Source organism: Vombatus ursinus, unplaced genomic scaffold (genome assembly GCF_900497805.2).
Source record: "Vombatus ursinus unplaced genomic scaffold, bare-nosed wombat genome assembly UNPS02014877.1, whole genome shotgun sequence".
NCBI classification, from domain to species: Eukaryota; Metazoa; Chordata; class Mammalia; order Diprotodontia; family Vombatidae; genus Vombatus; species Vombatus ursinus.
In genome coordinates, this window is record NW_020954655.1 from 1,246,168 (window position 1) to 1,262,374 (window position 16,207).

At 39.8% G+C, this 16,207-nt stretch overlaps 1 protein-coding gene and 1 long non-coding RNA gene across 3 annotated transcripts in view; both read left to right on the forward strand.

Annotated features, from left to right (window-relative positions):
* CHST10 (carbohydrate sulfotransferase 10) overlaps nt 1-8,919 on the forward strand; it is a 49,981-nt gene extending 41,062 nt beyond the window's left edge. For both annotated transcript variants that reach the window (XM_027842573.1, XM_027842572.1), the window contains exons 6-8: nt 768-1,002; nt 4,848-4,953; nt 6,827-8,919. In XM_027842573.1, the coding sequence (XP_027698374.1) occupies nt 768-1,002; nt 4,848-4,953; nt 6,827-7,364 (879 nt within the window). In that variant the 3' untranslated portion in view covers nt 7,365-8,919. The remainder of the gene's footprint in view (nt 1-767; nt 1,003-4,847; nt 4,954-6,826) is intronic.
* Nucleotides 8,920-13,453: 4,534 nt separating this feature from the next.
* LOC114028326 lies at nt 13,454-15,309 on the forward strand. Its single transcript, XR_003567355.1, has 2 exons — nt 13,454-13,493; nt 14,216-15,309. It is a non-coding gene; the product is annotated as an uncharacterized LOC114028326 (long non-coding RNA).
* The last annotated feature ends 898 nt before the right edge of the window (nt 15,310-16,207 follow it).

Sequence of the window (16,207 nt, forward strand, 5' to 3'; positions counted from 1 at the left end):
CTTTCAGGAAATCATACATCATCATGCCATCAGCACAGTAATAGGCAAACAGCCCACCTGTCTCATCCATTTGTCCAAATACATTGTGAAGTGAAGAGGAATGCTCACGTGGAATGGCAAATAGGGCTCTTCTCTCTGTCTCTCTCACTTTCTCTCTCTCTCTCTCTCTCTCTCTCTCTCTCTCTCTCTCTCTCTTTCTCTCTCTGTCTCTTTGTCTCTGTGTCTCTGTGTCTCTGTCTCTCTCTCACACACACACACAGTTGTGGCTTAGCATCCACTTAACTTGATGTCAGGAAAGGTGATGGATGAATACCTTAGGCCCTACTGGAGCGACTACAAGCCAGGCATGTTGAGAGCCCTGGTTGTAATGGGCATGCCATTTCAGGAAGTAATCAGGAAGGCAGCATGGTAGACCTGGAGGCAGTTTGGAGCATCAGGAACAGCACTAGCTCTTGAACCAGAGGACCCTGCTGAGTTGAAGTCCCACCACTGATACTTATTAACTGTGCAAATTAACTGGGCAAATCACTCAACCTCTTTAAACCTAAATTTCCTCATTTGTAAAAATGGACTGAGACTAGATGACTTTAGAGGTCCCTTGAAAGAGACCTAAATCTGTGAATCTTGAAAGAGACCTAAATCTGTTATCCCAGGATCAATAGACTTGGTTCTCTATTTACTAAGTCATTTGCCATATCCCCAGACTACACCTCATGTTTTCTGGGTTCAAGTCCTTGTGTCTCATTTGCCTCATTTTAAATCTTCAGCCAACTGGAAAAGTGCTTTCTGGAAACCACCTTAATCAACCCTTGGTCCACATGGAGCGTCTGGAACTACTCAAAAATGTCTGCCAGGATGCAGCTCTGAGGAATCTCTCACACACCACAGTCTCAAAGTTTGTCTTAGATCGAATATTTGTCTGTGACAAACACAAGATTCTCTTCTGTCAGACTCCCAAAGTGGGCAATACACAGTGGAAAAAAGTTCTGATTGTTTTAAATGGTATGTGAGGGGTCTTCAGGTAGGGGTTGATGTGGGCATGTGTGATTTGGGTAAGGGAGGGGCATGGGAAGGAAAAGAAAAAGTAAAAGTGAACTCTTGTAACTTTTGTAAGAAACATACCCTACTACAAGGACAGCCTTGAAGATATTTATATTTTCCCTCTTATTTGTGCTTAAAACCATTTTTAACTGGTTGGAGATTAAATTAGACACTAATGTGTTATAATTGTTCTTTAAAAGGATACGTCCAAGGCTAGTTTGCCTAAATGATACTGAGAGCTGGCATCTTATATGTATAGTACTTTAAAGTTTGCAAAGTGTTCTACAGATGTTATCTCATTGCACGGGAAAACCAAGATAAATCTTGACCTCAAGCAGCCTGACTCAGGTCAGTGATCAGTTTTTTTCTGCCTCATTGGACTTGCTAAATTTGGTATGTGTCAGTCTCTATTGCAGTTATGAGGTGGGCAAGCTAACCTGTCTGAGTTACTCCATTTCTGATGACACACAGGTAATCTGTGAGAGGAAACCTCCACCACATTCTACTGTCTGTGTCTGAAATCAGGGCTTAGAATGAGACTAGAACCTGCTTAGTTCTCCATCTGCAGACAGAACGTTTGAGCATGAACACAGGACGTGGGAAGGGGAGGAAGGAAACAATCATTTATTAAACACCAACTGTGTGCCAAGCCCTGTGCTAAGCGCTTTACAAACAAGGAATCATTCTGATCTCCCACTATGCATCTGCCTCATCATCTTGACATATAAAGAGGCCATACCCTTTCTGCTGATGAAAGTGGGACTTCACTTGACAACAAGCTGACTCAATGGAAGTGACCTTATTCTACGTAATGGTATAGCTAGCACCTCTTTTAAGGATCCATTCATTTGTTTGTTTAAACAAAATGGTCAATATTCTCTTCTATAATTCAGGTTAATTGTTACCTTGATCCATTGAATTCCTTCATCTCTGAAAGGCACATATTTCAAATAAACAGTAATGGCAGTCCTAGAAAAAGAAAAACCAACATAGAAGTAGAAAATCCGTTTTGTTTCTCCATCATCCAACCTATTATTTATCTATGTAGCTTAGTTTCTAATTTGAGGCAGTGATATAGCGAACAAAGAGCTTTCTTTGAAGTCAGGTAGATCTAGGTTCAAATCCTGCCTCTGATAGCTTTGTGACCTTGGGTAAGTCATGCAACCTCTGTGCCTCATTCAGCTTGTTAGGCCTTCCCTACTAAGTCCTGATTGCAGTTTGCATAGGTAGATGACTTTAAATGTTTTAGGTCATTTGCATTTTTTTTAAAAAGTGGGACAAGAATAGAAAGAGAAAAATGAAAGCATTTATCCTTTCAGTCATAAAGTTCATCATCAGTGTAAGAGATATGTTGCATAAAAGCCTGAATGAGTATTTTGGCAGCGTGTCCAATCTAAAATGAAATTGCAATGTGTGTCTAAGACAATGAGTGTATAAAAATGTCTCCCTAAGTATGCCATGGTAGCGTGAGTCACAGCATTCTGAAGAAGTAAACACCCACTTACAGGGGCAGGAATCTTAGCTGGTGAACAAAAATAGACGGCTAATTTGCACAGAGCTACGTAAGAGAAAAATGAATAGCTGCTTGGAATTGTGCTTGAAATAATTCCTCATAGCATCCTGTACCTTATGAGCAAGCAAATAAGCAAGCCTAGATAGGACATCTATCTATCTATTCACAGAGAATTTGGTGGAGTGGAGTGGATTGGGCATGAACTGGAATGGAGAAGACCTGGTTTAGAATCCTGCCTCAAACAGTCATTTAATCTCCCCATGACTTAGTTTCCCCATCTATGAAATGAGAAGTCTTGATGGTCTGTAAAGGTCCTATCCACTTCTGAACCTATGATACAATAATCATAAAGCAGACGGGGCTACAGACAGTGATTAGATTGTCTAGGGAAGATTCATAGGATCAGAGACTTAAGACTGGAGAGGTTCTCATTCCAAACCCACTCATATTACAGATGCAGAAAATTAGATTCAGAGAATGAACCTGCCAAGGTTACACAGGTCACATGGTCACACAGTTATAGAACTTGGATTCAAACCCAGGTTCTCTTAATCTAAATCTAATACTCTTTCCATATTACCAGTCCTGTATGGTAGGTTCCACAAGTGTTATTTTCTATATTTTACAGACCAGAAAACTGAGGCATGGAGAGGTTCTAGGACTATAGCTAAGTCCTGTAGCTAAGAAAGGTGAGAGTCAGGATATGAACTGAGGTCTTTTTTTTTTTTTTGAAGCAATCAGGGTAAAGTGACTTGCTCAGGGTCACACCGCTAGTAAATTTCTGAGGCTGGATTTGAACTCAGGTCCTCTAGACTTCAGGGCCAGTGTTCTTTCTACTGCACCACCTACCTATCCCAAACTCAGGTCTTTTTGGTGCCACATCTGGCACCCTCTCTACTTGTCCATGGTGAAAACTGAAGTCTTTTAAACCATACATTTATAGGGCAGAACTAGCACTGAGAAAGCTTTAGAGGGATAAAAAAGAATTGGCTAAAAACTTTTCAATATAATCACTATAATTTATTCCCATTCAATGTCTTTCCTGTGTGGAATTAGGGACAGCTTGATGGGTACTGTTGCTAGGGCTCTAGACCTGAGTCAGGAAGACCTGAGTTTGAATCCTGACTCTCAATTGAGTGACCCTGAACAAAGGTCACTTAACCTTTCTTAGCCTCAGTTTCTACATCTGTAAAATAGGGATAATAATAGCAACTACCCCTAAGGTTATGAGGAGAAAATGAATTAATATCTATAAAGCACTTTGCAAACCTTAAAGCTCCCTATAAATGCTAGCTATTATTATGCAAGTTTTTTTTTAAGCTATGTAAGCATCTACTCAAGGAAGAACAAATATGAGAATAATCTAGCTCATAGCATTCTGTTTTGAAGTCATGTCCTTTATCCCACCAGTGTCTACACTGCTATGGACTGTTAGTATGGGTTGGGAGCTGATACTTTAGCAGATTTTTGCAATTTTGGGCCAGTATAAACACTACAGAGCTTTAGAAATTGAATAGAAGGTCCTTAATTATATAACTATAGCAATTGTGTACTATTTAATTGTGGATTGAACCCAGTTAAATTCATTACAGGCTCCAGATTCATCACAATTTTTCACACTTTTCCCCCTCATTTTTAATCAACACTCCCCTCCCCCCAAATTGGCTACTGGGTTATTTAAAACTTTTTCTCATCCTGTTAATTTGGAGTCTATTCAGCATCACAGCTTCTGAGAGTGATACAATGACAAGATGACTAACCAGAACTCCCTAGCTAGACCTGTAGATCTGTCAGGAAAATTCTTCAGGGCTGGTAATGATAGGTTAGCAAAATCCTCCAGAGAAAAAACTGTCCAGAGGAGTCCATGAATAGAGTTGCCAGGAATAACTGTCTCCCCCAGCATTCCAGAAATAACCTGGAGAACTTATTGAGATAATCACGCCCAGGGTACTTAGAACCAGTCTGTGTTGGCCCTCTGTGTGCCAGTTTGGGTTATTATCTTCTAGTTATACTATGCAGTATCCTTGGGAAGCCAGTCAGGATTCTTCCTTATGCTGAAGATAGGGAAAGTGAAGACCAAGGCAGGAATTATCCCCCTTCTCCCTCCAGAAGTACATATATTTAAATCTCTAAGTGCCTTCAGACTCTTTCCAAATTGGATTTGAACACAAACTGCTGAAGGGAAAGGGATAAAGGAAGTAAGGTCTTCTCTATGACTAGGTAACCTTTTTTTTTTTCCATTGGAAGGAAGAGTCTTGTCTTAGCAAGTTGTCTCTTTCTGTTTGCTTCCCAGGAGTTTTTTCTTCCATTGAAGAGATCCCAGAAAATGTGGTACATGACCATGAAAAAAATGGCCTGCCACGTTTGTCTTCTTTCAGTGACTCTGAAATTCAGAAACGGTAAGAGATTTTTCCTAATCAAGGGAGAGAGCTATCAGAGTCAAGTGAAAAATGACTAATATTCACTGCCCAAAATACAGATAGAACCAGTCTTCATTTAAAAAAAAAAACCCAATTCCTTGTTGGCCAGTCATTCAAAACTCCTTTGATATTGGGGGGGGGAGGGCTTGTCCATCAGTAAGAAATCATCATCACCGTCCCTGCTTCCTTATTAATTAAAGTATTTATTCCCTGAGCCAAACTTGACATGAAATTATGTAAACAATAAACAACAAGATGGATGATCTGTGAAATCACAAATTGTCGTTGTGATCAGTACCAGAATGTTCAGTGTTCTAAAATCTACCATACTCAAAGTGGTTTTGATATGACAGTTCCCCTTTTATTTGAACAGGCTTTAACTGTCTAAAATGTTTGCTTTTCTTATTCTACAAACTTCAGAGAATTTTAACTTAACCTATTTTTGATAACCAAATTTTTTTTTAAAAAATTCAGAACACGTTTTTTGATAACCAAATTTTTTTTAAAAATTCAGATCCTTAGGAACATTTGGAAACTCCTTAAATATTGCAGCCAAGTTTCATTTATATAATCTATGTTAAAATAAAGCCATTTATAAAAACTGTTAATAGCCTTGGTTACAGGGCAACTTTGTACAGGCTTTTTCCACTATTTCTAACGCATATTTTTGTTGCTGTTATTTGTGTCTTGATTGCTCCCACCAGGTGATTTTGGTGACAAACCAGAGCAGTCCATGCCCACAAGTTAGACTTACATCAGATATATGTAACTGGAAGAATAGGGACCATGGCTTCTACTTGCATTTCTAAAAGTTGTGAGTTTGAGTTCACCAGCAATAAAATCCAGCAACATTAATTGGTTTACTGGCCCCTTGTGGGGTAAGATTGTCATTCATCCTTTTTTATAAAGCAAACTGTAATTGTTTATATAGATAATACCATATACTAAATATATAGTACCTTTTTTCTCTGACTCAGACTTGAATAAAACCTAGTGTTATTTTTCAGTATTCCTTTCTTTCTTTTAAAGAGATCGAATTTTGGGGACCCAACCTACATTCACATCAATAGTGAAATTGGTTAGTTTTACTTTAAATTGAGATTGACCCCAATTAGAGTAATGGTTAGGGGGAGAAAAAAATTGTTAACTATATTGTCACTAATTTAACAGTGAAGAGCATTATTTCCTTAAATATTCCACCTTCCAAGGGGCCATGTTTTTTCAAACATTCTTATTCTGTCCAGTTTATGTTGTTGTTCAGTCATTTTCAGTCTTGTCCAACTCTTCATGACCCTGTTGGGGGTTTTCTCGGCAAAGATTGGAGTGGTTTGCCATTCCCTTTTCCACGTCATTTTATAGATGAGGAAACTGAGGCAAACAGAGTTAAATGACTTACCCAAGATCACACAGCTAATAAGGGTTGGTCAGTTTTGAATTCAGGTCTTCCTGACTCTAGGCCCAACGGTTTATGATACCACCTAACTGTCTAATTTATACTCAATAGCTGTTTAGAGTACAGGTTCATGAAACTAAACGACCAATATTTTATCTAGTGCATTGCTATACTCTGCTACTCTTTCTAAGCTCTAAGTTTCTTTTTATTTTCTTCCTCCCTTCTCTTTTCTAGGTAGCTCAAACTACCTCACAAAATGGACAGACTTAACATTTATAACCCTTTAATTCATTCAAGACCTTTCTTTCCAGATGAAAAGAGACAATACTCTTAATACTTCTGTTCATTTTGAAACCATAAAACAGGGTTAAACAGAGTTTTCTTCACCCTATTGCTGTAAAAATTACCCGCATTCCTGCAGCAATTGACTTTTCCTTTGTTTTCTTCTTTCTTCTTTAGCTTGAAATTATACTTCAAATTTTTTATTGTAAGAGATCCCTTTGAAAGACTCATTTCTGCTTTTAAGGATAAGTTTGTACATAACCCTAGGTTTGAACCTTGGTATCGGCATGAGATTGCTCCTGGCATCATTAGAAAATATAGAAGGAATCGAACAGAAACCAGGGGTCTTCAGTTTGAGGACTTTGTGCGTTACCTGGGGGACCCAAACCATAGGTGGTTAGATCTTCAGTTTGGGGACCACATCATTCATTGGGTGACGTATGTAGAACTCTGCGCACCCTGTGAAATAAGCTACAGTGTGATTGGACATCATGAGACCTTGGAGGAAGATGCTCCGTATATCCTGAAGGAAGCTGGGATTGATCATCTAGTATCTTACCCCACAATTCCACCAGGCATTACTGTGTATAACAAGACCAAGGTGGAACACTACTTCTTGGGAGTAAGCAAAAGAGACATACGCCGTCTGTATGCACGTTTTGAAGGAGACTTTAAACTCTTTGGGTATCAGAAGCCAGATTTTTTGCTAAACTGATTTTTGGGACCTATGAAGAGAGAAGTGTCTTCCTTAAACCAAGGGATATCCAGCTGTGTATCTGAACCCAGAACTGGTTTCCTGAACTGCACCTTCATTTTCTAAAATTCCCAATTGATAACCATTGGCCAGTTGTTAACTCTTTGGCATGTAAAATGGAACCCCTCTTAGTAATCATCCTTCATTTGTGCATAGGGGGCATTGAATGGCACCATGATAACCAGGACATCTCTGGCCTTCCATTCCTCCAGGAACAAAAAGAAGAATCTAATATGTAAGGCAAGAAGTGGGGCTTGAGGAGAATAATACAATTTTAAGAGTGGTTTTGGACAGCAATCAAAGAGAAAGACTTAATCGCTAATGAATTAATGGACTGTAGGTGGAATTGTCATTTGTGAGTTGCCAGTAATGGTACCTAGTGCTGACAGGAAGAATAGAAAAGTTAACAGGCTGTGAAAATTGTAAAGACTAAAATTTGATGATAAAATTATACCTCTGGGTTTCGTTTTTTTTTTCTTTTTACTTCTATAAAAACTGAGGAAAGACTTTTTTTTTGTTTTTTTCATAGTCATGTTGGAGAGAATTTGATTTCTCCCCCACTCTGATTCAGTTATGTCCCAAAGAGCAGCTTCAGGAGATTTTCTTAATGGAAAAAATGCACCTGTGTAATGATGTCCTAAATGCTGAGCCTTTGTTGGCCAAGCAGTTTACCTGATCCCATCAAAGAATTCCAAAGTTCATGGTGTTAGATTGCTTGAGATCAAAGGGAGAATGCAGATTCTTCCTCTCTGAAAAGGAGAATTCTTTGTAGGCATTAAGGAAAGCATAGGATGGTTTTTTTAAAAAATCTTTTAAATTTTGAAGTTTGGGTTTAATAAATACCACCCTGACACTGCTTTTTAAACACTCTACCCATTAGCAACCAATATTTGAATGCCCAAATCTGAACAGGGGCAGTACAGTACAGGGTGCTTGGTAGGGTCTCCTACTACTCATTCCAAGGTGCCTGTCCTGGTCCTAGGCCTGCATTGTTAGTGTAGGAGGAAAGCAGGGATGTAATTTATTGTCCTTGCCTTGGATCTCAGCAAAATGCCATAGAGTGGGACCATGGCTTCTACCTGCATTTCTAAAAGTTGTGAGTTTGAGTTCACCAGCAATAAAATCCAGCAATGTTAATTGGTTTGCTGGCCCCTTGTGGGGTAAGATTGTTGTTAGCAATTTTAGCAGTATCAGAATAGACCTCTGAGGTGAAAGAGGCAACAGGCAGAGGATGATCCTTCCCTGGGGTATCAGTCTCTCTCTAGGCATTGGAGGAGAATGAGTGGAATATAATTAGATCTTACCATTGCCATCACATCTAAAGAAATACCCTAGGTATCACAGATGAACCATATACTATTCCATTTGAAGATGGAGTTTAAAAAAAGCTGAGGGAATTTCCTCTAATAGATGAAGTAGTAAAGTCTTGACCCCCATAGAGAGAGCTGTGGTGCTCTCTCTGCCTCTCTCTCTCTCCCTCTGTCTCTCTGTCTCTGTCTCTCTCTCTCTCTGTCTCTCTCTCTCTATCTCCTCCCCTCTCCCCACTCTCCCCTCTCTCTCTTTCTTTCCTTTCCCCCCTCTCTTTCTCTCTCTACCTCCCTCCCCCTCTCTCTCTTTCTCTCTTTCCCTCCCTCCCATTTGTCACTTCAAAGACTGATGACAGTGGTATGGGCCTGATAGAAAGAAATCATTTAAAGCTCAGGTGCAGTATGGCCTGGAGGTTAGCTACAAATGCTGTCTTCTTGCTGCTTGAGACTATTTCTCAGTATCTTATCTGTAACCTGCCCTTTGAATAATACTGTGTATGTGTGTGTGATATGCAAGGATATCAAATGATGCCAGTGATGGCAAGAGAGGTCCAGACTTGTTGGATTTGGGGTCAAAGGACCTAGGTTCAAATTCTGACCCTGTCATTACCTATGTGACTTTAGATAAGTCACTTGACTTCCATAGGTCCCAGTTTCCTCATCTGTAAAGTGAAGGGGTTGGAATGGGTAATGTCTAAGGTCCCTTCCACCTCCAAAGGGTTACATGATTTTTACAACCAGTCACACAATTTGTCCTGATGGCATCCTATGGAAGCAAGAAGGGGCCTCAATACTAGAGAATAGGAAAGAAAAATAAGATTTAAAATATGTGCCAAACCTGACATGTGCTGTAGCTCATAAAAAGGTAATATAATAGCTGAACATCATCCTGGACACATCTTGACACACCAGTTGGTCTAAGGGAGTAGCACTCAACTGACTACTGTTAACAGTAGGGTCTGAAGTTGCAAAAGCTTAAATGCTCTTATGTGGTGGGTTTTTGTTTTTGACAGATGCAATTACAGAGTCATAGACTTGTTAGTCCTTAACCAATGTGTAAAGGATGTAATCTTTGAGTTATTTTTATATGAAGTCTTAGCCAAGACCATTGTTGAATACATTTCAGATCTAATGACTTGATCGATTACCTCTTTGCTGACTTAAAATGTAACAATGTGAATAATGTTATTGTGAATTAAGGCCTTAAGGTTAGTCCTAATAAAAAAACAAACAAACAAACAAACATACAAAAGATAGACTTTTCTTTCTAAAATGAGCTTTGGGGATATTTATCAGTACCTTGCCTGTTCCCTTAATGTAGAAAACACACCTATGTAATGATGTTCTAAATACTGAACCTTGGTTGGCCAAGCAATTTACCTGATCCAGCCCAAGAATTCCTCTGCAGAATGTTCCTGGTGCCATATCTGTCCAAGGCAAAGCTCATCAAACCCAGGAGTTGCAGGGAGTTTGCTTAGAGGAATGTGTGGCCAACCTGTGATAGAGAGAGGCCTGATGCCAAAATCTCTAAACTTCATCGAGTGTTGTCTTCATCAAATACTTATTGGGATCACCATCTGTTATGGATAAAGCACTCAGCTAGGGGCTTAATAAATATATGCTGTGAGAAGCAACTTAGTGTAGGGGAGTACCTTGGACAGGAAGTCAGGGAGACCTGAGTTCAAATCCTTATTGCACCCTTATTAGCTGTGTGATCCCAGGGAAGACACTACCATAAGTTCCCAAAGTGGGTGATACTACCCCCGGGAGGCATTGAAACAATGAGGAGGGGTTTGTAGTAGCCTCAGGTACAGTTGAGGGGGGGCATTGAATAAAAATAAGGGGCCTGTGGAAGCATAAGGAAAAAAGAGAAGATAAGAAAATTTTGAAAAATCATTCATACATGTTTCATCTGTAGTGTAACAGAGTTAAAGTCATAGTGATGACATTATTTTCCAAATAAACACACAAAATGCAAGTTATAACAGATCACTGATCAAGTCTGATGACAGGTCTTAACAAGCAAGTGTTGGCAGGTGAGTATGTGACTCACTATGGGAAAGTCCAGCATGAATGGGCAGGAATATGTACGTGTAATGACTTATTTACAATGTGATACTATATAGTTACATGACATAATATTGCATCACCAAAATTTCAATGCAGGGAAAAAACCACAAATTTACAATAAATTATTAAATTTAAGATGCATCATTTTTAAAAAATACATATTTTCTATTTTTTGAAGTTATGTATTTTTTTTAAAACTGCTGCTTAGTATATATGCTTATGGCCCAATGAGGGGCCAGTCCAGAGGAGGTCTAGGTGGGCCTTGTCTATCATTATGCCCACACATTTGAGGGATCAGGAGGGAGTTTCAAGTTGCTATGATTTTTTTTTTAAATTCAAAACTTTGGGAAGTCAAGTTGCCATACATATATTCAGCTCCCTTATATGCCTTATATTTTGACTTCCTAATCCTCCTCAGATTTGTATCCTTGCCCCAACAACCTGCCTTCCCATTTATCTCAATCCCCCATATCTAAGAGCTTTGCAAACACCCTAGTACCAAAGCACCCTGGATTTTTGGTTTCCTTTCTCCCATCTCAGACTGACACATCAGCCCTTCCCCTTGTCCAGTCACTGGTACATGTTGGCCCTACACAAAGTAAAAAGATGAAGTTCTTACCCTGGACAAACTACTTTTAGCCTCTGTAGGTCTCAGTTTTCTCATCTAGAAAAGAACTGTGCTAGATGATTTCCAAGGGCCCTTTTCTGTTCTAAATCCTATCATCATTACACCTGTACTCAAGTCTTTAATCCATCAATTCAACTTAACAAACATTTAATAAGTGCCTACATGTGCAGGCACTACCACAAAGGGCCTCTATCTCTAAGTATAAAATGAGGGGCTGAATGAGATTCTCTCAAAGGTTCCTCCAACTCTAACATTCTATGATTCTACTCCTTCTCCTTCACCTTTGTATATGTAATTTTTTGTAAGGTGGGCTTTGGTAGTTGCTGGAAGGTAAAGGGAACAACCCCAACACCCCAACATCACTTGCCAATATACTATATGATTTTATATATGTATATATATATATGTGTGTATGTGTGTGTGTATAATATATACGAGTGCATATATATATAATATGTATATGTATATTACACACACACATACCTACACACACACACACACACACACACACACACACACACTAGTTTCCATGCTGGTTAGCCTTTCACAGAGGCATGAATAAGTTACTACTGATTTTCATTTCTAAAACATAATAGGAGAATTATCTTAGCAACCACGAACAAAGAAGTCTCTCTATCTTTGTCCTAACTGGAGAATGTTTCAAGTTGTTAAGTTTGGTTGGGGGTAGAGGCCCTTGGAGGAGCCACCACATTAATGAGCTAAAGCAAAGACAACAGCAGTGAGGGAGGGAATGAGGAGAAATGTCAAGGTATAGGGAGGAATAGCCCAAAGAGGATCGAGACAGCATACCCTGGAGGAGTTCACCAGATAACAGTTGTGAAATAATGTTTTAAGTCTCGTTTTAAAAGAAAAAAAGAGCAGAAGAAGCTAGTCTAGCTGCCTCCTAAAAAGTGTTTTAAGTCAGGGATGGCAATTTCCGAATTTAAACCTTTAATGTTGTCTGTGCCATGAGCTAATGGTCTCTGTTAACAGAGCCAAGAGGAGGAGTTGTCATACTCCTTGCTCCCCATTGGCATTTTCAGATTCTCCCTTTGCAGCCATTCAGTAATCTTTTCTCCTTTGAAGTATATACCTTCTGGCTTTTATCACTTTCATCATTCTTATAAAGAGGTTGGTCTAGATAACCTCTAAGGTCCCTAAATAGGACCTTGTGAATGTTGACTCTGCTCCTTTCAGTATGTGTGCCCATTGGGGCCCAGTCTAAGAGGAGGTCCAAGTAGGCCTTGTCACTTATCATGCCCACACATTTGAGAGACTGGGAGGAAAATTCAAGATTCTGTGATTTTTTTTTTATCTAAAATAATGTTTTGTCCTACCCTGCCCAGGGTCACACTGCTAGTAAGTATCTGGAGGCAGGATCTCAACTCAGGTCTTCTTGATTCCAAGTCCAGTGTTTTATCCATTATGCCACATAGTTATCCTCAGATTACCTGGGTGCTCTCAAGCAGGACATGCCTTCTGCCTTCAGAATGGCCTGGCAGATGTAGCTAGGTCAGAAGAAGGCTTGGGGAAACTAATTCACTGGAATCTCTCATTCCTGGAATGGACTTCTTCCTCATCAACACCTTTCATTATCCCCATCTGCCTTCCAGGTTAAGTGCATGTGTCACCCATATGAAGCTATCTGTGGTTTCCTCCCCCACGTCCCAAAATATTCTTTCCCCTGATCAAATTTTCCCTGGACACTTTACCTAGATCTTTCCTTTATACCATTGCATTTGGCCTTGTATTATACCAGTGGTTCTCAAAGTGTGGTCCAGGGACCTCTGAGACCTTTTCAGGGGAATCAGATAGTCAACTATTTTCATAATAATACTAAGACCTTTTAATTTTTAATATGGTGTTGTTGTTTGTCCTTCATTTTCAAAGAGGACCAATGTCCAAGACCCCAATGTCATGAATCTTGTGTGAATTGAATTTAAGTGAGACAGTTGCACAGAGTCGTCATCCTCACTCTTTCTTCCAGAGTCATCAAAGTCCAGTGGCAAGACTAAAGTCAGGATGACTGGTGATGGCCCCGGATGCAGTGGATGATCTTGGCATCTTTGATGTCTGACTGATGGGGTATGGGCCCAAAGTGGGACCCGCGTGATCTTGGGATTCCAGCACCTCTAACCTCTAGACCTCATCATGACCAAGCTCTAAGTGCTCCATAGCACTTGCTTCATCTGCCTTTGTGGCCATTGGAGCAAATTATTCTCATTTGCCCATTAGGCCAGGAAAAGTCTTCACATGATTGAGGCGGACACTCCCCTAACTCACTGACAGGTTTGGGGCCTGTCAGTTATCCTCAACCTGGTTTAGCCCATCTGCCAAGATAGTTTTACTGGAGTGTGGCCTCTGGGCATGCTACAACTTCTTGGAGCCACAGATGAGAGTTGAGGGCCAGCTAGACACCAAAGGTGGATGAGCAGCCCTGAAAAGGGCTTGGCAAGCCCTTACACCAGAGGTGCTAGTCTTCCTTAAACATCCCTTACACCCCATCTAATTTCTAATATGGTAAACACTGATAGATATAGTTCACATAAACAAAAGCTTTTGTGGGGGGTTCTCAATAATTTTTAAGACCACAAAAGAATCCTGAGACCGAAAGCTTGAGAACTACTGTAAGGCTATATTGTAGCTTTTCCCACCCTTTCCCCTAAATAAAATACAAGCTCCTTGAATAAAGAGGCTTGATCTTTTAATCCTTTATCTGGTCTTTTGTGTGATGCCTGGAAAAATGGGTGAATCACATTGAATTGTGCTAAATGGCCTTTCTTTTCTTTTTACCTCTCCCATTGCAGATATGCGTGTTTTATTCAGGAGACCAGTCTGTGGAATGTTCTAAACCATGAAATCCTTCAGAGACCATGCCATCTGTTTACATGCCATATTCTCAATATCCTCATTGCCTCATCTGCTTCAAAGAATCTATACATGAAAAATTCTACTCTGATGACAACCTCCTAAGCCTTCTAGTTCCCTATCCATTACCCCTCAGTGCATCTATTATCTCGATATAGGTACCCCCTCTAATAGTGGATATCACAATTCATCCATGTGTCTCATCCTGGGAGATTCTTGGCCATAGTCTCATATGAATTCTCCATCAAGGATATACATCTACCCAACTGGATAGATAAAGGCTTTTCTCTGAATCTTTTGCATTCAGTGGGTACCACTGTGGATACTATTTACATTCTCCATCTTTTATTCTTTCCCCTGCTACTGGTTTGATCCATCCATTTTTCTGCTCATACATTTCCTATCTACCTGTCTACCACTCAAATTTGGAGCCTGGTTCTATTACTTGCTACCTGTGTGACTATAGGCAAGTCACTTCTCCTATACCTACCCTAAGTACTCTCTCTTCAAAGCAAGCTGGATTTTCTTGGTTCAGTTCCCACCCCCCATTCCATTTTTTCTTATGCTAAGTTTGTAAGAGAAATAAGTCCAGGGTTGAAATAGTCCCTAATAAAATTCATAGACTTTTTCTGATTTTCTTTGACCCCTCACTCCTAGCTTCTCCTGAGGTTAAAAAAAAAAAAAGGGTTCCAACTGCTTTAAGGAACGGGTGCCCTTACTCTCTTACTCTCAAACCACATATATTCAATGACCAAGGAGGCTCAGGTTGATGGCCATCAATTTAATTCAACAAACATTTATTAAAGCACCTACTATGTGCCAGGCACTGTGTAAAGTGCTGGGCATAGAAATAAGAAAAAGAAAGACCCTGCCTTCAAGAAGTTTACAGTCTAATGGGGGAAGACAGAATACAGGAAAAAGCTGAAAAAGAAGAAGGGCACAAGGGGATACCTGGTATGGGGCATGATGTTCATGGAGTCAAAACAAAGCTGAGCAGCTGATGGAAAATAAAGAGTTACGTGGAAAGTTCTGAGCCCTTGTAAGGAGGCAGAATCTGTTCTGACCTAATTATGCTCATTGTAGGATGGCATACCCTCGAGATATCTAAGAAAGAGGGGTTCATACCAGCTTGGTTATTAATAGGTTTTATTAGGGTCAATTAGGTTAATTGGGGGAGTTTACTCACAAGAGGCCAGTTGTCCTGGGTAGCAGCAGGAAAAAGTAACATCATGAATCCCTGCACCAATCCTAGGCCAGGTCACGTATTATATAGAAACAAAACAAAGAAGGCATAGTACCAAGGATGGCCCAGGGTTCCCATGGGTTTCTTTTGCTGTTTACAGTCTTCTGTGGAGTCATAGGTCACATTTCCACTCTGCCTGCCCTTGGACAGTCCTCTATTAAAGAAAACTTTGGGAAGAATTTGTTGATCCACCCTCCAGCCCTCCAACCAGAGGGGCAAGGCAACTGTTGGAGCTAAGAAAATATTGAGTATTAAAAGCCAAGTCAATCTACATGGTGATGAGAAGTGAAGAAGACGAGATGGTGAGGTACTATTATAATAACTTTGAATAGTGTAGGAGACAGAGGGAATAGAGAAGTGGCTCTCTAACTTTTGTCTGTTTCCTTGACCTCTGCTTCCCCACCAATACTGCCACTGTTCCTTCTTCTAGGGCAAGATGGGAGACTGCTTCTGGTGCAGTAATCCCATACTTTCTTTTTCAGAAATGCATTCAGGAAGGGGAAAAAATAAAGTAAAAAGTGCACAGCAGAGAACAAAAGAAAACCAACAAGGAAGCAAAGAAAAGCTGGACAGCTTTAAAAACAATATTTATTATATAGGTTTTCTTGAAATGGAAATTTATTGTTTTATATTGAATCCTCTCTTATGGTCTGCCGTGTACCTGGCAATTTTTTTTCTTTTCTCATTT